Source organism: Triturus cristatus, chromosome 7 (assembly GCF_964204655.1).
Source record: "Triturus cristatus chromosome 7, aTriCri1.1, whole genome shotgun sequence".
NCBI lineage: Eukaryota > Metazoa > Chordata > Amphibia > Caudata > Salamandridae > Triturus > Triturus cristatus.
Genome location: NC_140590.1, coordinates 1477330968 through 1477356843, shown reverse-complemented (window position 1 = coordinate 1477356843; position 25876 = coordinate 1477330968). Strand labels below are relative to the sequence as shown.

The 25876-nt window shown below is 46.6% G+C and overlaps 1 protein-coding gene across 1 annotated transcript in view; it reads left to right on the top strand.

Annotated features, from left to right (window-relative positions):
* Nucleotides 1-25876, top strand: part of LOC146812208 (uncharacterized) — a 381145-nt gene that overhangs the window by 300431 nt on the left and 54838 nt on the right. Inside the window, exon 6 of the mRNA XM_085619240.1 lies at nt 4669-4729. Coding sequence (XP_085475366.1) covers nt 4669-4729 — 61 coding nt within the window. The remainder of the gene's footprint in view (nt 1-4668; nt 4730-25876) is intronic.

Below are 25876 nucleotides of genomic sequence, written 5' to 3'. Positions count from 1 at the left end.
CACAAACCATCTAGATCCCTTTTTCACTGTAGTAAATAGATACACAATACTCGTATCTTATTTTATCTTTTTCTCTGCCCCCCTCTGTTTGTTTACATGTGTCTGTCTCCCGTGCGGATAGTTGCCGCTCTGTTTTTAGACCCTTATTCACGGGTTATACCCCCGTAGATTCTTTAGGTCATTGAAACTCCATCATGGCCCCCGCGACCGCCACCATTATCCCGATTTTTTTGGGACTGTGCCTGGTCACTCATCTTTTGCCTTGCTTTAATCTATATCGCTATGGCAACCTGTTCTTTGAGTACACCTACCAATGTAGTATCACTTCCTGACTCATACCGGATTCCGATAGTTATTCACTCTACCCGTTCCAACATGGCCGCCCCTCCATCTATTCCCCGACCAATGGGATTGAGACAACCATGGTCATGTGACGTAATTGGCGTCTCTCGATATCCTTATCTGGCTAAGACCGACACTGGACGGGACCCATCCCAGGTCCGGCGGCAGGGGTAGGTCTTTCATCCCACGCGTCGAACGACGCAGGTGAGTGCATCGTGTTCCGCCGCTCGCTTTTCCAAAAGGTGAGTTTGGCTGCATTGAGGGGGCTTTTTGGCGCCTCCATGACTTCAATGGCACCTCGAGCGAGAACGTCCTGCTCTGACCCATCCGCTATCAGTGGCTATGGCGGTCGCCCCCTGTTTGCTCACGAGCCTTCCGTAACAACCCAGTTATTGACCTCACTGACCATTTGGGCGGCGGCACACCTTGGCCCCTGAGCACGAGGGTTACCACGGCTGCACACCTTATCGCTCATGTTAGTACCTTTTGAAATATAAGGCTGCCTTCACCCTCCAACACTTTACTTACCGCTTGGATTGCCGGGACGATCATGCCACTGTGGATTTTGGTCCATGCTTGGTTTTTTACAATCGCTCTTCCCGGTTTTTTACCCTAGGACCCACGTTGGGAGTCCTTTTTACCCGCCGGAGACTGCTGCAAGATTGTCTTGCTAATACAAGAGGTGAGTTCTGCACCTCCCCTCTGTCTCCGCCCCGAGTCCTGTCTCTTGATTGGTCCCGTCCTTTGTGACCTTTCAATACCCACCCTGGGAACTTCTCCCCAGGAGACTCTCGATGATTTCAGCTCATTATGTTATGTGTGTATTATTTACCATGCAGTATGTTGTCATGTTTTTTCTGTCTCCAATCTTTTCATAGGTTACTCCTGAGCACCTCTCGGGTATGTAAAACACACATACCTTTGTTGTAGATAGTCTATGTTTTTTGATCCTGACGAATTGCCGTGACCACTTACTGGCTTTATAGGCAAGAAACATGTTGATCCTTTTGAGAGTAGGGCATACATAACTAGCGTCATAACCACTAGTAGCTATCCCCACCTCACTTTTCTCATTTCTTTTAATTAGGCTGTTTACCACTCCATTAAATACATTTTTTTGTGGACTAACAGTACCTATTTTATCCTTACACCACATCTACACATTCTAGGGCCCCTTACCCCCACAGCACCCTTCGGCAGGAACAGAAGATCCCCGCCAAAGAGCCCCATTATTGGGAGCCCGTCAGGAATTGCAGCGCCGACCTGACGAGGGGCAGGCTCAAATGATGAAGCATGACACCTAGCTTGCTGGGTGTGTGAGGGCCCTAGTTCCAACTAAAGGGTTTCCCCCTATCCATGACATACGACATTTTTTGCTGAAACCATAACTTCTTTTTCTCTGACCTGAGGAACTTTTCATCTCATCAGTGATGTCACTGACCATGTCATGAGTGATGTAATATGTGAAGTCATAAGCAGTGCGTTGCTGGGGTTGCGAGTTATAGTTAGCTCAACTAATTATAACTGCTACATTTCACCTGTTTTGAATGAGTGAAACCGGAGCCTAACTATAACGGCTGCCAGTAGGTAGTTATATTTAGGATCAAGTTTCTATTGGAAAAGCATTTTTTGTTTTGCCAATAACTTTGGGGCCGATTGATGAATCTTCACAAAATGTTCAAATCTTTGGCTACAGTCCGTTCAGCTGCTGTGTTGAAGGTTTTGGGGGGATGTGTCAAGTAGGGCCGAGAAAAAAGGGAGGTCCCAAATATATTTTCCTCTTGCATTTCCCCATAGAGATTTTGAACATGACTGCAACCTGAACCGCTGAATGGAATTACATCAAGTTTGGCAGAAAGCTAGATAAGGTCAGAAAGCGTGCTTTTTATAATTTGGTGTAATTCTGTTCAGTAGTTTTAGAGATATTTCAGTTTAAAAAATATTGATACCTGGGGATGCGGATCCTTGCAGTGGCTCACGGATCCACAGTCCCCGTGCTGAATTTGATTGGCTGCCAACACTTCAATAAAGAAGTGTTGGCAGCCATCCTGGGACTGGGCTTGAAGCCAGTCCCACAAACAAAATAAAAAAATAAAGAAAAGGGGGCATGGCAGGAATACCATGACCCTCCAGATATGGTGGTGTGTGGTCCCACAGGAGACCCCACCAAGGGGTAATTCAATTTTCCCTTCAAAGCCATACCCCCTTTCTCCACCACTCTTCAAATGCTCTTTGTGGTGCACTGCTGGTTGGGAAAAGAAGTCCTCTTGGTTCCAGATGGTCCTTGGGGGCCAATAAGACCTCCTGTTACCTCCAGTAAGTCCCACAGAGAGGGATTGCTGAGAGGTCTTCAGAGATCAGTCGCCTTTTATCGACCGCTCTGAAAATGTGCCTTCTTCTGCAGTATTAGTGGTGGGATGAAGTCCCCTTGAATGCTGAGGGTCCTTGGGGGCCAACAAGCCCTCCTATTTCCTCCAGTATATCCCAAACAGCAGGATTGCTGAGAGGTCATCAGAGGCCACGCCCCAGTTTTCAGAACATGAGCAGTTGCTGTTTGGCAAAACTTGCTAATTTCAAACAATATTTCTTAGCACGCAGATGGATTTTGTGCTAAAATATAGCACCAAATGCCAGTTTTGGATTGTTTGTAATTACCTGTAATAATGTGTAATTACTCAGAAATGTAATGGAATTATGCAAATGCGAATTAAGGTAATTTAGCACACCCCTACCAATAATAAGTCCTGCTGGCCATTCCTTTTCATGCTTATCATTTTCTCTCATCTTGTTTTGCAGTTTACCTCAGCTCAGTCCATGCTTTCCACGTCCACAAATCAAGGGGCCATATTTATGAGAGGAGTTGCATCGCTCTTGCACCATGCAACATGGTGCAAGAGCGACGCAAGACTAAAATACAATTTATGTAGCCATGCAAGGCCACCTTGCAGAGCCCTGAGTGGCTTCATAAATCGGGAGTAAAGCAACGCAGCGCAAATTGCTGTATTGCGTCACTCTGCCCTGGGAAGGTGTTCCATGGTCATTGGACTGGTTTCCCATGCAACTCTGATGGTTTTTGCTGCATTCCCCAATTTACCAATAGTGGTTGACCTGGGAATCCGACAAAAAGATACACCTTCTCAGGGGAGGAGTAATGAGGAAATTATCTTTATTTCTCCTTGTTCCTCCCTCTTTCTATGTGCGTTGCATTCTGCAGCACATGTAGAAAGAGGAATGTGCCTCATGAGATTGTTTTCATGCAGGGAGGTGTCCATTCCTGCCTAAAAACAATCCTGTATGCAACACAGGCACCCTTGCACATGGTGAAGGGTTTGTAAGTTTTGGCACTAGGCAGTCAAAACTGTGCCTTTGCAGGGAGAAAGGCAGGATCCTAACCTTTACCAGTCATGCAGTGCAGCACAGCATGGTGACTTGCTGCGCTGCTTGTTTTATTTGTAAATATGCCATCACGTATCTACTTTTGCTTGGTTTTCATCTCTTGTATCCACACTAATCATCCACTATCTTCAATGGCTTTGCCTCTTGCTCCCAAATCGCATTGCACTTTGCTCCTTCCTGCATTGTACCCTATGGTGCTCCCACTTACACAATCTGCTGCTCCCCACTGAAACATGCACTGTTCTCTTGGTAATTTTGCCAGCTTCTGCACTTGCACCCAATTCTGCTCTACCTTGCGCCAAGCACTGCTCCCCGTTCTACTCTTCACTGTTGCCCATGCACCAAGTACTAGTTCACCTTGTAGTCTGCGTTGCTTGCCTCTTGTACCACATCCTGCTGGGCCCTGCACCTGCAAAGGCCTCCTCTTGCACCCAAAGCTGCTACTCCCCCTAACCACAAGTGCTAATCCCGTTGGTATTTTGAATAGGGAAAATATGTTTGTAGAGCTTCACTAACAATCAGCACAGGTCACAAGGGCAGCAGCAGTGCAAGCTTTACTTCACAAAACTCACTTGTGGGACAGGTGTGCTTCTTCACTCGCAGAACAGGTACAAAAGCTGAACTGAATAATTTACTTTCTAAATAACAATAAGCATTTTCTGTTGCTAGCCATGTTCTACCAAGCAGACGTAGCAGTCTCCAATCAGATATTGTGAGGAAATGTTTCAATTAAGGTAAGCTGCAATGAAAGATGCAATAATGGAGCACAAGTCATTGTTCGGAGATATCTGTACCACAAGAAACAGGGATCCATATCCTTTTATTTCATAGTTTCTCCCTTACTTATGAGCTGTCAATAATGAAACACTATCACCTTGTTTTTCTTAACTTACATTTTGAGATCTCTTTATGTTTTTGTTTCCTGTACAGGCTCGACGAAAAAACAAATGTGGGTTTTGGGAACAGCTACAATACAGTTATGGCTTCACTGGTAAGTGTTTCAATTACCTAATCAGCTTTTAAAAGATGCCTCACAGAGCAGAGAGCTAGGAAGTTAAAAAAATCAAAAGCACAGCTGTGACAATTATTCTGTTTTTTAAAGGTTATAGGGCCTAGTGTCTCAAAGTGTTTTCCCACACTGTGTCTATGGGAAAATGATTCAGTACATATTGGCCAAAGATTACAATGTAAAAGAAAGGAACGATTCACATTTTCTAGTTTTTAAATAAAATAGTTAATTTAGCTTTATACCTTTTTCTTAGATAAAAGATTTCAGTTCGAGCAAACACTTTGGTAGCAGTGACTGATGATCTATTATCTTATATATATAGTAAGCTTTATTCGATTTATCAATAAATCATAAAAGCATACAAATACAATTTATGCAGACAATTAAGAACAGTTTTCATATGAACAAAGTTACAAAAATGGATAAAACATTTCTCCAAAAGTTAAAATCTACAGCAGTCATTTGGATGAGGGGCCTCGTTTTACACTAATCAGTCAATATTAACATGTGTTAGTTAAGTCATTGAGTTTCTAAATTTCATCACTGACATTAAGAAGCGAGAAACAGCCAAGATGACATCCACATCTTCTAAAAGCAAAACTTTTAAATATGCAGGTTTACATGTTCTTATCCCCCAGCGTTTAAGTAAGGGTAGAAGAAATAATTTCCTCGGGCTGGTATACAGATTACAAAAGAACATGATGTGAATGTTACTTTGTATTGAATGGTCGTCGCATGGACATATTAATTTCAATGAGGCCCAGTCATTCTGTTTCGGCAAAGTGACCAAGCGGAAGAAAATCCCTAGGCGCAGCCTAGTTAAAAGCATGCGAGCATAGGGTGCTTTTTCAATCCCAAGGTAAGATTGTAGGCCTTCAGTAGGGGTGATTTGCTGATAGCTCAGGGTTGTGCCTTTAAGTTTCTCAGTGTCCCATCTAGCACTCTCTAAGTGTATAGATAATAGTTTTTTAAGGGCCGGTCTAGTCAAGGTTTGTAGGGTCTCTGGTTCGTCGTAAAATTCAGAGTGTCCAATGTTAGAAAACATCGCTTGTACATATCGCAGCCACTTAACTTTTGCTACACCGTCCAAAGCCATGCAGTCTTTTATGAGATTTCTATTCAATTTGCACTCCTCTGTGGTCCAAATCTTATGCCAGAGCAAACAAGGTGATATTTTTATGATGTCGCTAAGGTATTTGACGCCGGTCTCAATGTGAGTCATAAAAGTCGACGTGGTTTTGGACACACCTAGTAAGTAACAGATGAAGATATTCTCGCAAGTTTGTAATGAGGACACATTCTCGAAACCCCAGAGACCTGCGCCATATGTGGCCGTAGCTATACACTTTGCCCGGTAGATCTGTAACATTTCTTGAATGGGTTTACCCCCAACTTTGGCTGCAAAGGTTCTTAAAGCACCTATGGCACGGCTAAAGGCGAGTTTCCTAGCTGACACTGCGTGTTTCCACCTTCCCCACCTGTCAAACACAATGCCCAAATAGCAAAAAGTGTCTGTAATGGCAATCTTTTGCTGATCTAAATATATTGAGCATGATGGTCTGTTGTTCTTTTGGGAGCAGGGCATGGAGAAAGTTTTGGAAATATTCACCTTTAAATTTCTTTTACCCATGTAGGATGAAAATTCATTTACTGCTCTCTGCAAACCTACTTTTGTCCTAGACATAATTGCCGCGTCATCGGCATATAAAAGAATGGGTACAGGCCTACCATTAGCAGCCGGATAATCGCTTGACAGAGTTATTAAGCTTTCAGCGATAGAGTTTATGTAAAATGTGAAAAGCAAGGGTGCAAGTATGCAGCCTTGCCTCACCCCTCTGTTTATGGGAAATTTTTGTGAACATTGCCCCTGGGTCCCAAATCTTACTCTGGCCCCCGCTTCTCTATATAATTCTTTGATAAATGTGAGGATAACTGAGTCCACCCCAATGTCTTCCAGTGTCGACCAGAGCATCGCATGGTCCACGCAATCGAATGCGGAGCTGAGGTCGACAAAGGTAACAAATAGGTCCCCTTTTTTGGCCTGCGTATATTTAGAGACTAATAGGGACAAGTTTAGGGATTGCTCCAATGTCCCTAGTCCCTTTCGGAACCCATATTGAAACTCCGATATAACCTTCTTCTCTTCTTCCCAGTGTTGTATCCTCTTAAGGACAATCCTGCCAGCAACTTTCATGAGTCCGTCCAATAGCGATATTGGACGGTAGCAAGCCGGGTCGTCCCTATTCCCTTTTTTAAATATGGGGACTACGATTGCGTCCGACCAGGTGGTAATAAAACCGCATTTATTTCCCATATTTAATACATTGGTTAACAAGGGAACCCAGAAGTCCGGTTCTGATTTATAGAGATCCACTGGGGTGTGGTCAGGGCCGGGGGCTTTACCTAAAGGACTTTCTCTAAGGGCATCTTCCACTTCTAGTGTGGTAAATACCAGTTCAATAGGGTAAGGAGGTGCTGGGGAGACAGTTAGGTGGTTATCCTGAATTATGCTATCTGGGGGTGAATTCACCTTGCATGGGTTCGAGGCATTACCCTGTGTGTTGTTGGAATAAAGATTACCATAATGTTCTACCCAGAGCTCAGCCGTTATAGCCACTTCTACAGAATTATCTCTGTCTTTTGAGTTATAAACAGATCTTATGACTTTCCAGAAGGCATTGCTGTCCTTATTCCTGGCAGCTTCCCCCAAAGCTTCCCAGGCCTCCTGCTTCAGTTTCGCCCTCCGCTGTTTAATTGCCAGCTTATAATCGTATCTCGCTTGACGAATTTGAACTCTATCTTTTGGGTCGGCAGACAAAGCTTTCTTTAAGATTTTCAGTATAGATGTACATCTAGAGTCAAACCACCCACGAGTATGCCTCCCCTTGTCTTTGCAGTTCCTAGTCAGGGCATTTTTTATATGGCGCTGAATGTTAGAAAAAGCAACCATGATGCTCTTTGGGTCAGTATCTTCCTCTAAGCGGGCAAGTATGTCCGTGGAGCAAGAGGATAGGAAGTTTTGAAAGAAGGATGTTGGGTTCATTTTCTCCCATTTAATTACATACCCATTGGTCTTAGATAGGGTAACCTCAAATGGATATCGAACCCTACTAGATTCCTTTACTTTGCCCTCCATGAGATTTACCCCGAAGGTGATGGGATAATGATCGCTCATGGGGTCATCCCCCGTTTCCCAGAAGGTTATAAAGTCAGGATAGGTGGGTGATATCAAGGCAAAATCGATTGTAGATTTACAACCTCTTCCATTGTACGTTGGGGCAAAGGGAAGCGGGGGGAAGCATGCCTGGTTAATAAAGGTGAGGTCAAAGGTAAATATGACATTGTTAAGAAGAGACCCCATGTTGGTGTGGGAGAAGTGCAGAGGACCGTCCTCCCCGAGATCTGACAGGCCGCACAAACCTAGCTCAGAAGACGGACAGACGGAACAATTGAAGTCACCCACCCACAACATCATGTGATCCCCCGAACCTTGATCTCTCAGTTTGTGAATATGATGGATCATAATATTCAAATTTGATTCCACCTCACAAATTGGCAAATTATTATAAAAATTCACAAGAATCACCTTTTGCGAAGTGCCCCATTTAAGTAGTATGATTTGGAAGTACTGATTGGATTGGAAATCGCAAACTTTTACATCCCCTGCGTTAGATATGTATGTGCACAAGCCCCCCTTGTTGCGACCCTGGGCTGATGGCACAGCTGGGGAATGGAAGGTTCGGTAGCCCAACATGTGCACTTCCTCTATAAGCCAGGTTTCTTGTAGGCATAGGATGCCATACTTCTGCACAATCTCCAGCCAAGGTTTGTGGGTGATCTTACTACCGAGGCCTGCAACATTCCAAGAAAGGAGAGAGTGCATTGGGTTTCTAATTTCCTGTGGATGATGCCCTGCATGCCCCGTTGTGCCTATCCGAACTTGCAGGTGTGCAAGGTCTGCCTGTAGTTTGACCTGTGCAGTAAGAGGGTGCTGTTCAGGGGGGTTTAGGTCTATCCCAATGTGGCTTGGAACTTGGGGTATGGGCATTAATTTTTCACTCGGGACAGTTTCCGTTAGGGAATTTTGGGCATTGGTAAGGATTGGAGCGACACTAATTCCCAGTCAATCCACCTGATCCAGACATTCAAACCTGTTCATAGTGGGTGCTCCTTCCCACCAGTTGTTAAAGGGTTGCCAACCATCTTCATGTCCTTTCCATCTACGATTGTGGGCTATTGACCAAGCCCCAGGTGGCTCAAGAGTCTGTTTTGGAGGATAGAAAAAGGTGAGGGGTCTGGTGACAATAGATTGGTCAGTATCCTGTGAATCCCATATAGTGATATGCTGGGCTGTGTGAGGGTCTGCAAATGAGACCACTATGCAGTCTCCAGGGATGGATTTATGGGTACGACCCACCCATGGCACTCTCCTAACCATTAGAACCCTAGTCCTAACAGTATTCGGGAGCTGTCTATTGATGTTGAGCCAGTGAATCACCTTATTCTTTAGGGACCACTGGGTCTCCATAGAAAGCGGGTCAAGTGGTGGTACACCAGCCAGTATGACGACGTAGGGCCCGGCGTCAGGAGGAAGATCAATGTAGCCCCCACAAAAGTTCTGGCGGCCATGGTACTGGTTGGTTATGCGCGCAGTAGGGGGGATATTAGTCTTATTGGACTTGTGGGCGGCCTTAGGGATAGGGTTGGGTAAGGTCTGGTTCTCGGGGCCTTTTGCCACTGGTATTGGGATTTTTGGTATTAGGGGAAAGGGAACGATTGGCTTAGAGCAGGGTTTGGGTATTGGGGTTGGCTTTGGTGGGGGTAGGGACAAGACCGGAGGTAGAATTTCAGGGGCAAGGGAACTAACGTTAGTTTCTGGAACCGGGTAAATACCATCGTCATTCTCCTGAGGAGTACTCTCAGCAATATGAGGATAAGTTGCTTCCAGTTGTTTTAGGCTAAGGGTGGCCAGGGAGACTAAGGTCTTATCCATCTCGAGGAGATTATTCTCGATACGAGAGAGTCTGAGTTCCAGAGGTGACAGTAATTGTTTTAATGTACCCCAGACTATCTTAAGAAAGTCTTCGTCATCACCCCCCTTGTCTCTATCCCTCCCTGGCTCACTTTGCCCTCCCTCTTTAGGTTTCTCACCATATGTGGGGAGAGGCCCTTGAATAGGGTCAAGGACTACGTTAAGATTGCTGTGTTCCCTGTCCCCCCCTATTAGATGGTTAACCAAATTTGGCGCTTGTATGGTCTCCCCAGTGGTGGGTAGTGTTCGCCTATTATTAAAGAACTGCAACCTCACAATTTTTCCTTTTTTGCGGGCATAAGCAGATCTTGCATTATTTTTCTTTTTTAGAGTTAGGCCATCTTTGTTTTTATTTTTTGCTACTGGGGGAGAAAGGTCAGGGGGGTCAGGGCTATCCGACAAGACAATGGCAGTTCCAGGTCCAGTGGGCGCGATTCCCTCGAAAGTTTTGGGGGGCACAGTAGTTAAGGTGGGTATAGACTCTAATGGAAGGGAAAGAGGTGGGGGGCATGGTGAACATCGGCATGGATTATCAGTGGGGGAGGGCAAGAAGCATGTTGTGGAGATGCAGCAGACGCGATTTTCCCTAGGGAAGATTTTTTAGAGTTAGCAAAGGTCTGGGAAAGCCTACGTGCCGCGTCAAGCTCAACTGACACCCTCTTCTGCATTTTAGTGATTTCAGCATCAATTGCTAGATTAGTCTTAACAAGGAAATCATCCAATGTCCTGCTGGGCTTACTCAGCCCCATTGCAGTTTTACTGCGACTGCCCCGTGTACTCATGATATATTTGAATTGCAGTACCCACAATGTACTTGCTGGTGGAAAAGGGACGAGTCAGATAACAAGAACCAAGGGGGGTGGGCCAGGCCAGTCCTCTATGTCCTCGAACGGCCTCAAACGGCCCGCTCTTTGCCCGGTCTTCGCCCCGGCCCTTGCCCCGCGCGCGTCCCGCGTGCGCGTGGCTTTGGCAGATTATCAGGGGGAGTGACAGGAGGGGGTGGGAAGAGGACCAGCTGCGGCCGATCAGCGCCGCTCAGCAGGCTGGTCCTCGCAGTCCCGCCTCTGAGCTTGTGTGTTGCGAGGTGGTTGCAGTAGACGCGTTGGTGCTCCTATGCACAACAGGGGACCAAAAAAGAAACCAGGACCCTGACACAGTCTTGAGCCTGCGAGTGCCTCCCGCGGAGCGGGGGCCGCGAGGCGGTGAGTTGGCAGCTGGAAAAGAACAAGCAACCGGGACAGCACTCCCAACACAGCCAAAGGACGAACCCAAGCAGCACAGTCTCCGTGTGGTTTTAAACAGGTGGAGGGGGCGGGAAGAGGACCAGCTGCGGCCGATCAGCGCCGCTCAGCAGGCTGGTCCTCGCAGTCCCGCCTCTGAGCTTGTGTGTTGCGAGGTGGTTGCAGTAGACGCGTTGGTGCTCCTATGCACAACAGGGGACCAAAAAAGAAACCAGGACCCTAACACAGTCTTGAGCCTGCGAGCGGCTCCCGCGGAGCGGGGGCCGCGAGGCGGTGAGTTGGCAGCTGGAAAAGAACAAGCAACCGGGACAGCACTCCCAACACAGCCAAAGGACGAACCCAAGCAGCACAGTCTCCGTGAGGTTTTAAACAGGTGGAGGGGGCGGGAAGAGGACCAGCTGCGGCCGATCAGCGCCGCTCAGCAGGCTGGTCCTCGCAGTCCCGCCTCTGAGCTTGTGTGTTGCGAGGTGGTTGCAGTAGACGCGTTGGTGCTCCTATGCACAACAGGTGACCAAAAAAGAAACCAGGACCCTGACACAGTCTTGAGCCTGCGAGCGGCTCCCGCGGAGCGGGGGCCGCGAGGCGGTGAGTTGGCAGCTGGAAAAGAACAAGCAACCGGGACAGCACTCCCAACACAGCCAAAGGACGATTATCAATCTTTAACGTCTCTATAGTATTTAAGATGTTACGTTTAAAATACGAAATAAACCACAAGGAGAGGTTTCCATCTGCGATGGAAAATGCCAAAATTGAAGGTTTATCTTTGCTGCAGAAATGTTCTTTAAGCTGGTTTAGAAAGCAGTGCGATTTTCAAAGAAGACCCCAAATATGCCTTTCTGAAGTATCTGGTATATCAGAGTGTAGCCACTTTTTCTGGCCAATATGTTTTTAGAGAGTATTGATCCAATCCTGAGCCACTTTGTAAACTTGTGTTCCTGACGACTCCATACATGGTAGGATCGAGGGAAAGTTCCCGAGGGATCTTCCCAGGATACAAGATCTAAAAAATAGAAATGGATGCAGTGGAAATAGCATATGCAATCTGTCACGAGGAAACATAAAGAACTGTCATAGGACGTGATGCCATAGTCCCAACATATACCTGGCTCTAATACGAATGCATCTGTTTTGCGGCCAATATTGTAAAAAAAAACGCTACAACCTTCTGACTGTCATGATTAATAAAAAAAAAAAGGCATGGACCATGGAAGGACAATAATGCAAATATCACTGAGCAAGCATGGGTAATACTCGTCGGTCCCTGAGGAACATCCGGGGAGTCTGACTCACGCAAACCAAACAGAAGTAACCAGGACGGAGGCAAAGATGGAAATACCAGGGGCAGTTCAATAGATGTTTTCCAACAGGTCGTACATCATACTGGGTTTTCCAGTGAAGAAATTGAGAAAGTAATTTCTAAAACATGCTGTTATTTAGTGTTTACTGTAGCCCAAATGGGCTACAGCAAGCACTCTTTAAAAAAGATCCCAGGCTATGGACACCCAGCTTGACATCCTTTAAAAATTCATCTTGCAGGTAGAAGAACTTCCCGATTCCTGGAGGGGCTCAATAATTTATCCAATACACAAAGGTGGAAATTCAATAAAACTGAACAATAGCCTGATCGCCCTGATTGACATTGAAGCCAAGTATTTTGCCCCCTGATATTGAAGTTCCTTGAGGACTGGGACAATAATCGTGGGATCATTCCTCTGAATCAGACAGGATTCAGCCAAACCCAATGCTGTCTTTTGGATCTAATGGCTATTTCAATGTTAATAAATAGTGCGATCCACATGCGCTCTCTTCTGTATGCGTGTTTCATTAATTTTGAGGTGGCTTGGGATCAAATCTCAAGGAATTTACTTTGGTAGAAGTTAAAAGCTTCAGGGGTGCAGATGGAGCTCCTCAGACTAATACAATTATTATACACTGGTTCTGGCTGTGAATGAGGCTGGCGGATGGGAGCATCCTGTCAAGAAAATTGTCCCGACATAATGCCTAAAACAAGAGTGCGTTTTGGCACCCCTGCTTTTAAATTTGTTTATCTGCGACCTCTCGGGAGAGCTGGATAGAGTCAACTCGCACCCCCCAATTTTCTAGAACAATCCCTTATCCACCTTGCTCTGTGCAAATGATCTGGTCCTGCTGAGCCACATCCGAGTGGGTTTACAGAAATTAATAAACTCTCTGTTTGAATATACAAAGCAAAATAAACTGGTGATGAACCTGAAAAAACTAAAATTATAAACTTAGGAAAATGACAAAACAACCAGGCATGTGGTGAATGGGAGGGAATAACCTCTAAAAGGTGTTGCAATATAAATACCTCAGGGTGTGGCTAGATGCAAATGGATCCTATCTGAAGCAAAAGTCTTCAATACAAAACAAAGCACACACCCTCCAGGCCGCCTTGTCAACGTGAGGGAAAAAGCTGTGGGTGTCTACCATACTGCAGTACATGAAGGCAAATGTTCTGCCAGTTCTTTCATATGGAAGCAAAATTATGCTGGGCAAGACATGAAATTGTTACATACTTTTATAATAAAAATCTATAAAGGTGTTCTTTGCCCCCCAGGATCAGGATCTCCGGCCCAGGTTTGCTAAGACTTTGGCCTCCCCCAACAACAGATGTTCAGGAGAAATGCATTCATCAAGTTGTGTCGCAAAATCAGGTCGGCAGAACCTGATCCACTTAACAGAATAATATGGAATGATCAAAAGAATACCAGAGGTAAAGCCACCCTTGTTCAATATATGGATACATGATTGGATGACGTAAGTCTCCACGAGGTATGGAGCTTGGGAACAACCCAGAGCAGGTTCAGGAAAGTGGTGATTGTGAGTGTCCAAGTCTTGGGCAACCGGTCGAAAATGAAATCTTGTCTTGGCGATCCCATACCTGGATGATCTTATCTTCATATAACCATCTGGGTGACCAGCCGTACCTGTAGCAAATTATAAAAGATATATTAAAATAGACTTCTAGCATTTTGCCTTGGAGCCCTTCCAACTTTGGACCATTTCCTGAAGTGGCAAATTCAGCTCCAAGCGACTCAATGCAGACTTTGTAGCAAAGAGCAGGAAACCCATGTGTGCCCTATGTTACTCATGCATCGCAGTCAGCTGCTCCGCTAGCAGCTTTTCCTTCGAAATGTGTGGACTTGTATACAGACGGTTATAGCAGCCCTGAGCCCAGAAGACATAATGTTGATCACTGGACTTGTCAAGTTCCTATCAGTATTTTCCCATATGTTAAAACTGCATGAGATTGAAGGCTGAAAAGCATTTGTTTATATGTGACTTCTGACTATGCATCGAACATGAGGGCCTTCCTAGTATTGATTTACACTATATAATTTTATCAGTATATACTGCATGCTTTTACAGTCTCTCGTTCTGCCCTCATATACCTGCACATTCTAATAATTGTGTAATAGCTCTGTCTCTTTATAAGATTAGTATACGGAACAAGGTTAAGATCGAGTCAAAATCTCAATAGAACCTTGTTTATATATGGCTGCCAATTTTATTTTAATTTATCTGGATGATCCGAGTATGTTTCACAGTTTTATTATGTACTCTTAATATTAGTGTTATTTTTCTTCTTAATATTATAATTATTCTTGTTAACTGTCAATATTATAAAGAGTTCTATGTATTCATTAAAAAAGTAATGATTTTCGGCATCCAAAGCGTTGTATATTTATATAATTCCATACTGCATTTTCGTTTTCCACTTTTACTTTAGATTTAAGCATTGAAAAATTGTTTACATATTAATAAAAAAGAATTCGCTTAAGCACTTGCTGGTGAGATCTGTATGTAACCTGTTGGTCAGAAATTCATATCTTGGCAATTTAATCTCAGTTTTAGGGGTTTCATGGTCATTTAAATTATTGCTGTTTCCTTTTGTAATAGTAATTGTAAACAAACGATTTTGCATATCACAGCTTCTGCACTAACCGCTATGAATAAAACAGGCTTGTGACAAATTGTGGTGTATTATTTGTTGTGGTTGTATGACCTCACTCACCATGGAATACACTCACTAAAGCAACTTGGGTCCAGTCAGGCTCGTTTGCTTAACCTGAGCTCAACCCTGGGTAGCTGTGGCTTTGAACAGTCAGGCTTAAACAAAGAAACAAGTGCAAAGCATTTAGAAGTATCAAAACAGCAGAATAAGAAAGTCACACATTATGAAAGAAATCCTACACCAATTAATAAAACTAGAGTAAATGTTAATACATTTTTAGACACCAAAACAAAAGGTTTCATTGGAGCATTCCAGAGACATAGATTTTTTTGTTAAATGTAAATCTCAGCTTTTTACTCTCAAACACAAACAAGATTTGGTTACCGCAAAGTTTGGAAACTTTGTAAAACTTTTAAAGAGTTGTGTTTGACTACGTTGATCCGCCTTGGGCGACCAACTCGGACAGGGGATGGTGAGGGGGCTAGTAGTGGCACAGTTACCTTGGCAGCAAAGCAAATCCAGTTCCATGCTCTATGGGAGAAGCCTCATAGACTTCAACAAAGCGGTTACAATGCAAGAGATACAGGATGCTGAAGATACTGTAAGATGCTGAGGATGCTATGCAGTCGATGAGAGTCTTTCTGGAGCTAGTCCTCAGTCCACAGTCCAAGTAGGGTGACTTTGGCCACAGGGGTCGATGTTACTTAAGGTCCTTTTTGTTCTAGCAAAATTCCAGTTGTCACTGAACTACTTGTCTCTGGTCAAAGCAAATCCAGTGTTTCAGTTTGGTGTAGGCTAGTGTCTATCTTGGGTGACCAAACTGCACTTTAACATATCTCCGGGGTCCGGCAGACTCGGGTGCAGATTTTGGGTTTCAAGACTTGATCTTAGGACCCTGATGATACTTAACAGAGGCTGGACACAATTATTTATTAGGGGTATAAGCTTTTACAAGTGTTAGAAGTCTTACTGGATCTGAATTATGAATAGCCTTGTGACCAAGGCTGAGTGTCTTAAAAAATGGATCCCTTACACACTGAAAGCCAATATGAATAGATAGGTGATGAGAAATCATAGTGCAGGATAGTAGGCCCAGGATAAGTCGAGCTGCGGCTTTTTAAATTATTTGCAGCATCTTCATCAGATAGGCAGGAAGACCTAAATACAGCTAGTTAGATTGCAAGTGAAGAAGCAAGACCTGAAGATGAATCCAACTCAATGGGTCACAAAAGTCAATCAATCAATCAGCATTTCTATAGCGCAGCACTGTGACCCCAAAGGGTATCTGGGCGCTGTGAATACAAACTCTCCATCGAAGATCCAGGTCAGAAACAAGCAGAAAAAGATAACGTAAAGGTCAGAAACAAGCAGAAAGAGGAAGAATAATGTCTTAAATATGGATCTCTTACGCACTGAAAGCCAATATGAATAGATAGGTGATGAGAAATCATCGCACAGGAAGGGAGACCCAGGATAAGTTGAGCTGAAGCTTTTAAAATTATTTGCAGCATCTTCATCAAATAGGTCAAAAGACCCAAATACAGCGAGTTACAGTAATCTATTTTTGGTAGTGTAACATATTGAACTCCCATTTCCTATTCATTTACTGGGATGAATGGCAGGATTTAATGCAGAATCAGTAAATGTTTCAAAAAAGAACAAGTTATCATTGTGACTTGCTCAGTGAAAGATAGAAAATCAACAATAACTATGCCGAGATTGCAAGTGAAGAAGCAAGACCTAAAGATTAATCCAATTCAATAGGTCACAAAAGTCAATCAATCAATCAGCAGTTCTATAGTGCAGCACTGTTAACCCTAGGGGTATCTGGGTGCTGTGAATTCAAAGTCTCAGTCGAAGAGCCAGGCCAGAACTAGCAGAAAAAGGTAAAATAAAGGTCAGACACAAGCAGAAAGAGGAATAATAATAGTAGGAGAGTAGGATCTGCTTCACATGGGTACCCCCACTTTTTGCTGGTGTTTCACTGTTTTTCGACCTTAGTCTGGCTGTGGCCCTGCTAATCAGGACTCCAGCCTATCTCCTTCCTCTCTAAAATGGTTTCCATGTACATTAGGTACATCTCTAATTGTATTCTGGAATGCCTTATAAGCCCCTAGTATAAGGTATACTATGTACCTAGGGCATAGGTACCTCAGAGGCCTACCAGGGGCTGAAGCATGTATTATGCCACACCTGGGAAGCACTCCAAAATGACACCATATGTCTGCTACTACAGCCTGGGAGTGGTGGTTCCTGCACCCATTACTGTGGTATTGGCTATCTATATCACTACCATTGCACACACATATCACACCTATAAGTCACTCCTACGGCAGGCCTTAACAATCCTGAAGGCAGAGTGCTTGGTTTTTATGTGAGAGGGTGCCCCTGCATGAGCAGAGCCCCTCTGCAGTGTTCGGAGTACCTCCTCTGATGCTGTTTGTGCTGCAGCCTGACCATATACTCTTAAGTGCATTATAACCTCGTGGTAAATGCTAACTTTGGACTGGCTGCACAAAAACATGTTGTGTTTGGTGTCAAACACTTTGGAATACTACCCCCGCCAGTTCTGGCGGTGGGGGTAGCATTCCACCCTTCGAAAAGGAGAAACATGTTCACACTGGTCTACCCGGTAAAGACTTTCTAAAGCCATGGCATCACAAAATGGATGCCACTGCCACAGACACGGGTCTGGCCTCCTGCTGCAGACCAAAACTCCGGCAGGGGAGGCCTGGACAATAGGTTTCTTGTCCCAGGGAGGTGTAACCACCTCCCCAGTCAGGCAGATGTGTATTGGGGCTGGGCGGGAGCACTCTCTGGTGCTTTGAAGTTCTGCACTGGGGGCACACTTGGTGTCCCTGTGCATAGTCCAGTTCAAACCAGTTGCAGGGGCTGGACAAAGGAAATGGGTGTAACCACCCCTCTTTCCAAACCCTCCCATAGGTGGCTCCCTAGAGTATGTCCAACCCCCATACTTAGTATAAGTATGGGAACCCAGTCCTTGAGACTTTAGATTACCCTGGACGAAACTCTGCAACATTTATCCTGGACCTTCGACTTTCTATTTTCGCTAAAAGACTGAAGAGATCTCCCTTGGGTTCAAGGAGTGACTCCCCTGCTCGGCAGGCACCAAAGATGCAACTGTCCAGTCTGCAACTCTGAAGCTCCCGCCGGACGCCAAAGTCTTTGCATCACCAGAGGTGGATTTCCAGACTTCGCAAAGGCTACCCTGAGTCCACAGCAAAGCTGAGGCCCGTGGCTATCGTGGGTGATGTGGAACCGTGGCCCCTGGATACCGAGTACTTTTGCCGGTCCATCATCTTCCTGGTCTTCCTCGAAGCTGTGCTTTGCGCTCCGAGTAGCCCCAGCCTTGGGCATCCGTAGCACCGAAGATCTCTGGCCTCCACTCCACGAGTGACCCGTGGCCCAGTTTGACTGCTTGAGGCTCCTTTGCGATCGCTAGCCCGTTGGCTAGTGGGTCCCCACGAAGGCAACTCCTCTTCTGATTGGGCTTTCCTGGTTGCTTCAGATGTGCCCCGACTTACCCACACTGGGTAAGTCCCCCAGACCTTGCTGGTCTGCACCGACGTCTTTCTTCTTCTTCCCCCTGACTTGCCGTTGCCAAAGCTTGTTGGGTCCATCCTGGTTGCCAATACCACAGCACTTGACAGACTTTGTGGGACAGCTCAAATCCAGCTCCTGGTTTTCATCGACACCTCCTGGGCTTCGTGGCTGAAGAGTCAAGACACCCATCAACTCACCTGAAGCACCCAACATCTGTGGGCATTGGACTATCGTGCCCCTGGTCACTGGCAAGTGTCCCAGACTCTGTCCCCTCTGCTTTCAGGTTCCTTCCATCCTCTATCCAGGCTTCGATCTCTCCGGACACTTCTCCTCTTCACGGCAACAGCACTTCTTTGCCAGCTTCCATTGAAAACGACGCCGCAACCCAACACCATTTAACACCTACGCACCTGGCTTCCCTGGGTGAGGTAACTCGAGTACTCCGGTGCTCCCGTGGGTGTTGGCCCTAGACACCTCTAAGTCCAAAATGGTTTGCTTGTAGTCGTCCTCTAAGTGTCCTTAAACTCTTAATTTCCTATCGCGACTTTCCCCATAGAAGTTAACGGCGATTTGCGGCAGTGTTCTCACACTGCACGCGTCCTCCGTGGGTCCCTTGTGTCACTACCTTGGGTAGTTCCTTGTGGTCCAAGCACTTCTACAGGCTCTAGGCCTTGTGTCTAGTTCAGTCGTGGTTCTTATACCACTTTATTGGTATATGGTTTGGTACGCCCCTTGGGCCCAAATGTGTATTTGTGCTTTTACTGTTGAATACTGACTTGTAACTTAAGTACTTCGAACTCCAGCCTCATAAAGAGACTAGAGGGGTGTGTTTTAGCCTAAACACATATATTTTAAATATATACCTGGTGTGGTTGTCCTTTCATTTGGTTATTCAAGAGATTATAGACTGGTAAAACAAGACTTAGCCTGAAGGCTGCTCTCCATAGCTACCACTAGGATAGCTTTCAATAAAGGTTGTCTTTAACCTATCATCAATAAGGGGTTGTTTGAACTGATACACGGTGCCCACTATAACTAGTGGACAGCATATATCAGGCCAACTTCTCACAGCGTGTGGGATTCCACCTTGCTATTGTTTTACTAGATAATCTCAATTGAATTGATCAACTGAAACCCACTAAAGGTACCTTGGGTACATATAATATCAATCTTAGTATACAGTAAGTTCTACTGAACTTGGAGTTGTGTGGTTGGAGTTGTGTGTCAAGGGCTTAGCACACCCTTTCTACAACTCAAGAGCGTTTAGTAGGACACACTAGTGTAGGTAGTGCAATACACCACACTAGTAATGTCTAATCAGCCAGGAACCAGTGGGTCCCTCCCAGAAGCCAGTGGGCTTCTCCCTATAAGTATGAGGATCTCACCTTTGCTCAGCTTAGGGCCTTATGTTCTATTAGGAAGCTGAAGACAGGCAAAAACCCAACCACCCAGCATCTCTTGCAGATACTCAGGCTGGATGATCTCTCAGGGCCTAGGGGGACTGAAGGGGTAGGCAGAGTGGGTGGGGCAGCAGTTGAGGGTGGACCTAGGTGTGGAACTTCCCCTGGCCCAACCTCTGCTGTTGACCAGACTGATGACAATGATCAGGATCTGGAAAACCCAGCTCCACTGGATGAGGATGATGAGGATGAGCACAATGCTCCCCTCTTTGTCCCTCCAGGAAGAGTTGAAAGTAGGGTTAGAAGGGCTAGATCTCTCTCAAGGGAGACTGTCCAGTCTACCTCATCTGTAGGGACCTCTATTTATTCTCACAGAGGGAGGGAAACCACCCAGGAGAGGAGAGAGAGACTGCTGAAGTATGAGCAAGCCCAGCTTCACCTCAGAAAGTAGCATATGGCCCTAAATAAGGAAGCCCTAGAGCTCTACAGAGCTAGAAAAAAGGAGGGACTAGGTGGCAGCAATTTCCCTAGAGATAGGGAGAGGTCTTATGACCATAGGAACCTAAGTAAGATTGTCCCTCCCTACCAGAGTGGGAATGACATCCACAAATAGATAACTGCCTTGGAGAGGGCCTGTAAAGTACAGAGGGTCCCCCAAGGGCACTGGGCAGCAATCACATGGCTCTCCTTTGCAGACAAAGGTAGAGATAAGCTCCTCACTGTAAGAGAAGAGGATGCTGATGATTACCAGGTCTTGAAAAGTGCACTGATAGATGGGTTTGGCCTAACCACTGAACAATACAGGTTAAAGTTCAGGGATACCCAAATGGCTTAAAATCAAGACTGGGTAGACTTTGTTGACTGTGCTGCTAAGGCTCTGGAAGGTTGGTTATTGGGCAGTAAAGTATTTGACTTCATAGGATTGTACAATCTGATAATGAGGGAGCAGATTCTTAATAACTGTCAAAATCAGCCGTTGCACCAGTACCTGGTAGACTCTGATCTGACCTCTCCCCAAGAATTGGGAAAGAAGGCAGACAAACGGGTCAGAACCAGGGTGAGGCAGAAGGTACAGAACCAAGGTGGTGACCCTAAGAAGCAAGATTCTAAGAACTCTAACAAGGGTGGCGACAAGGGTAAAGACCAGAAGACTTCACAATGGCCCGAAAATCTTCTTCAGGTGGGGATTCACAGTCCAACAAAGGGAAATGCCAAAAGAAACCATGGTGCAAAGTCTGTAAGCAAAAGGCACGCTGGACCAGTGATTGCACCAAGTCTAAAGAGAATACTCCAGCCCCCACCAATCCCCCTAAGGCACCTGCTTCCCCTAGTGCAGTTACAATTGGTGGTGGGAATACACAGGCCAAGGGTTTAGTAGGGTTGACCCTGGGTTCTGAGTTGGGCTCTGGCCTAGTCAGAGAAACCACTCAGGCTGTTCTTGTCTGTGATGGGGGCATGGATATGACCCCCTCTGTGAGTTCCAGTAACTTGGGCAAGTACAGGAAACAGCCTTTAATCAATGGAGTACAAGCTTTGGCATTCAGGGACACAGGAGCAAGTGTCACTATGGTGACAAAAGATCTTGTGGGTCCTGGGCAGATTATACTTGGTGAAATGTACCAAGTGACCAATGCTAGCAATGTCAGAATAGACCATTCTCTGGCTGTTGTTAACTTCTCCTGGGGAGGGTAACTGGCCTTAAGAAGGTTGTGGTGAGTGCAGACCTACCAGTCGAATGCTTGCTTGGCAATGATCTAGAGACTTCAGCTTGGGCAGAAGTAGAGCACAGGACTCATGCAGAAATGCCAGGAATCCCTGCAGACGTTTTTGCTGTGACCAGGTCACAGGCCAAAATGTCTGAAACTGAACAGGCCTTGGATTCTGGAAGAATAGAACAAGTGCCATCCAAGAGGAGGAACAGAATGGTTAAGGCAGAGCCTTCCCCCCTGACTCAGATGGAGGATCAGTCTCTTGAGGGAGATGATCACAGTCCTGAAGAAGGAACTGTCCCAGAGGAGCTTAAGCCTGATCAGGTTGAGCTCTTGTGGACAGGGGGCCCTTCCAGGGCAGATCTGAGCCAGGAGCAGCAGAGCTGCCCCTCTCTTGAACAGCTCAGACAGCAAGCTGCTGCTGAGGCTGCTGGGAGTGCTAGTGGTCCCCATAAGGTGTATTGGGATGATGGACTCCTGTACTCAGAGTGTAGAGACCACAAGCCTGGTGCAACCAGGAGGTTGGTTATACCTCTGAAGTTCAGGGGCTTCCTATGGACCCTAGCCCATGATATCCCTTTAGCAGGTCATCTGGGCCAGAACAAGACTCGGGACAGACTGGTCCCTCACTTTCACTGGTCCCACATGTCTGAAGACACAAATGAGTTTTGTCGCTCCTGTGTAACCTGCCAAGCCAGTGGCAAAGCAGGTGGCACTACAAAGGCACCCCTGATACCACTACCTGTGGTGGGGGAACCGTTTGAAAGGGTGGGGATTGACATTGTTGGTCTCATGGATCCCCAAACAGCATCTGGGCACAGATTTATCCTGGTGGTAGTGGATCATGCTAGCAGGTACCCAGAAGCTATTCCCCTTAGGATCACTACAGCACCTGTGGTGGCAAGAGCCCTGTTGGGAATTTTCTCAAGAGTGGGTTTTCCTAAGGAGGTGGTATCAGACAGAGGTACCAAGTTCATGTCTGGTTACTTAAGAGCAATGTGTAAGGAGTGTGGAGTGACTTACAAATTCACCACACCCTATCACCCACAATGCAATGGTTTGGTTGAAAGGTTCAACAAAACCTTAAAGGGCATGATTAAAGGGCTCCCCGAAAAGCTTAGGCGAAGATGGGACATTCTCTCTTGATCTACCTTTTGTTTGCATACAGGGCGGTGCCACAATAGGGGGTTGGCTACAGCCCCTTTGAACTTTTGTTTGGTCACCCTGTCATGGGTCAATTGTGTTTGGTGAAGGAAGGATGAGAGTTACCTCTCAAGCCCCCACAGCAAGACATAGTGGGCTATGTACTTCGCCTCCGCTCCAGGATGGCTGAGTACATGAAAAAGGCTACTAAAAACCTTGAAGATAGCCAGGAACCGCAAAAAGCCTGGCATGACCAAAAGCCTGTACTGACTGTTTACCAGCCAGGACAGAAAGTGTGGGTGTTGGAGTCTGTGGCCCCAGCAGCTCTCCAAGACAAGTGGAGTGGACCCCACACTATTGTTGAAGAGAAGTGAGAGGTTCCTTACTTAGTAGACCTAGGAACTCCCAGGAGTCCCCACAGGGTTCTCCATGTCAACAGGTGTTGGACTTGGCCCTTCTGGCAGGTTCACCCCTGAACTTTTTGCTTTTACTGGTGACCTGGTGGTAATGATTTTTGGTTTCTGCGCACTATCCCTGTGTCCCAGAGTAAAGTGCGTGCGCACTCTGAGTGCATGTGGTGAGATAGGCCTGCCCTTCCATAGGAATGCATAGGGAATGTATGTGTCCCTGGTAGTTCCTGATGCGTGGGGTGTGCAGGCTCGAGTTTGGTATATGTGGACTCGTGTGATTGAATGCTTCGCAATGATGTATAATGCGTGATTATGTCATGTGCAGACAGCTATTTCTTGGGTTGGCCTGCAGTAGAAGCTGGAGGAGGTAACTGCCCCTGTGCTGTTTGCTATTTCTTGGGTTGGCCTACAGTGGGGACTTAATTGGTATGGAGTCACTAGCTCGGGAGGGTAAATCATCCCCCTAAGTGCAGTGTGTTTTCTGGATTCACCAGTAAGGGTGGGATCCAGTGGTGGCAGCATAATAGTGTCCAGTACATTTGTTCCCCGCCCTGCGCCCAGAGTTGGTACCTGTGTCACTTGTGGTCAGGTTGAGGAATCAGGGGTGGTAGAAACTGCCTTACCAGTCCGAGGGGAGGGTTGTGTGTGGATGAATGGTGTGCGGCACTAGACAAGTGAGTGTGAGTTCTCTGGGATTGAGAGCTTGCTGAATCCTTTGTGAATGTTGTACTCCTGTGTTAAGCTCAGACCCCTTGGTTCCCTGTGTAATCTTTTCTCAAGAACGTCCGCCAAAATGGAGTCTGCTTTTGATTCCTGTGATCTGTTTGGGTACAGTATGTTGGAGTTGGTAAGGTTCTGTGAAGAGAGAGACATAGGGGTGGATAAGTCAGACACTCAGTCCGAACTTAGAAGCAGCCTGATCCTATGGCAAAAGGGTCAATGGGATCTTGAGCGCAGTAGGGAAAGGGCCCGGGCCTCACACCTGGAGGGTGGTGGGTCTGTGGGGAAACCTGAAGATTCAGAAGAGGAGGAAGAAGATGACAGCACCTGGACGCCAGTAGAGAGTGAAGACCCCATGGGTAGGGAGTCCCTTGCTGGGTCCAGTATAGGAGGCAGCGCCTCATCCCTTTCCCTGTCCCCAGAGGAGTGGGAAGATAGGAGGAAAGAAAGGGAGCACCAGCTGGCGCTACAGAAGCTTAGGTTAGAGCATGCCCAGGCTATTGCGCAGCTGGAGGTCAAGAAGCAACAGCTAGAGACTGAGAGGGTCTTGGCGCAGGAGAGGATAGAGGAGGCTGAGAGGACCTCCACCAGAGTCAAAGTAGCTCTGGAGGGTAGACTTTCCCCTGCGCGCAGTTTAAATTTTCTGGATTCCCCAGGGAGGGTTGAGTCCAGTGGTGGCAGCCATATAGATTCCAGTGTAGGAAATCCCAGTCCCAGTTCCCCCAGTCTGGTACCTGTTTCCCAGGAGGAGGAGTTAAGGTTGAAATTCAGGGGCAGTAGGAAACTGTCTCACCAGTCTTGGGAGGAGTTTGTGGATGAATGTGAGAATGCACTGTTTGAGTGGATAAGAGGTCCCGCAGAATCTGATTATGATAAACTGTGTGATCTGGTTCTCAAAGAACACCTGCTCAGTTGTTGTGTGCCGGGGTTGTGCCAACACCTGTTGGGATGTGGATTGTCTGCGCCATTTGAGCTTGGAGATGAAGCAGAGTGCTGGGAAAGTGCTAGAGGTTCTCTAGGGTCATTAGGGAGTGACTCCAAAAGTAGTGGTTCAGGTATCTTCTAGCCCAGCGTGGTGGAAGAGGCTCAGTGTTGCCCAGCTAGGTCCCAGGATAGCGAGGAGGGTGTAGGGGCTTACGGCCTGGCTCAGTGGAGCGGGAGTAAGTGGGTGACCGAGGGTCCCCAGATGCACGAAGCCCTGCCTCAGGACTTGGATGGTTTCTTGAGGGAACACCAGGTTGGGGACCTAGGCTGTCCTGTTAGTCCATTTGAGGAAGATCCCCTAGTGAGTAGAGGACCTGGAGCGCCTGTAAACAGGGCTCCTGTGGTTCTAGAGTCTGGCAGTACCGCTCCGGTAGGGAGAGTACAGGAGTCCAGTGTGAGGAGTGATTGGGGGATGAGTTTCCCAGTGGAAGTGCCAGTGGGTCAGGGACTACCCCTTGGGCTAAGATCCCGTGTAGTGACCATGGGGACACCACTTCTGTTCTGGGGGATCTCTGCGCACTGTCAGGTGGACAGGGGACAGTAGATCTGCGCCAGACAGACAGTCACACGACACATGGGTCATGTGTCAGCCTCAGGGGGATGGAGTGTAAATCCCCGGAAGTCCTGGAGTGCCAGGTGATTATTCCACCAAAGGTTCTCGGCCGGAGGTTGGAAGGCCAGGTTCGGGATCAGCCTGACCTGAAGGGTGGGACGTCTGTAACCAGCGTCCCGACCGGTTCTTCTTCCAGAGGTACCGCCCCAGTTGGTAGGGAGCAGGGCACTGGAAGGGGGTGAAGAGGGTGGGAGAGCTCACCTCTGACCCCGGTGCAACCTGAGGGGTTAAACCCTGGGTTGGAATGGCGTTCTAGGTGTACCCCTCGCCGGAGGAGGAGGAACCCTAGGAGAAGAGGTAGGGAGAGGAGAGCCTTCCCTGAGACTCCTGGTCCGCC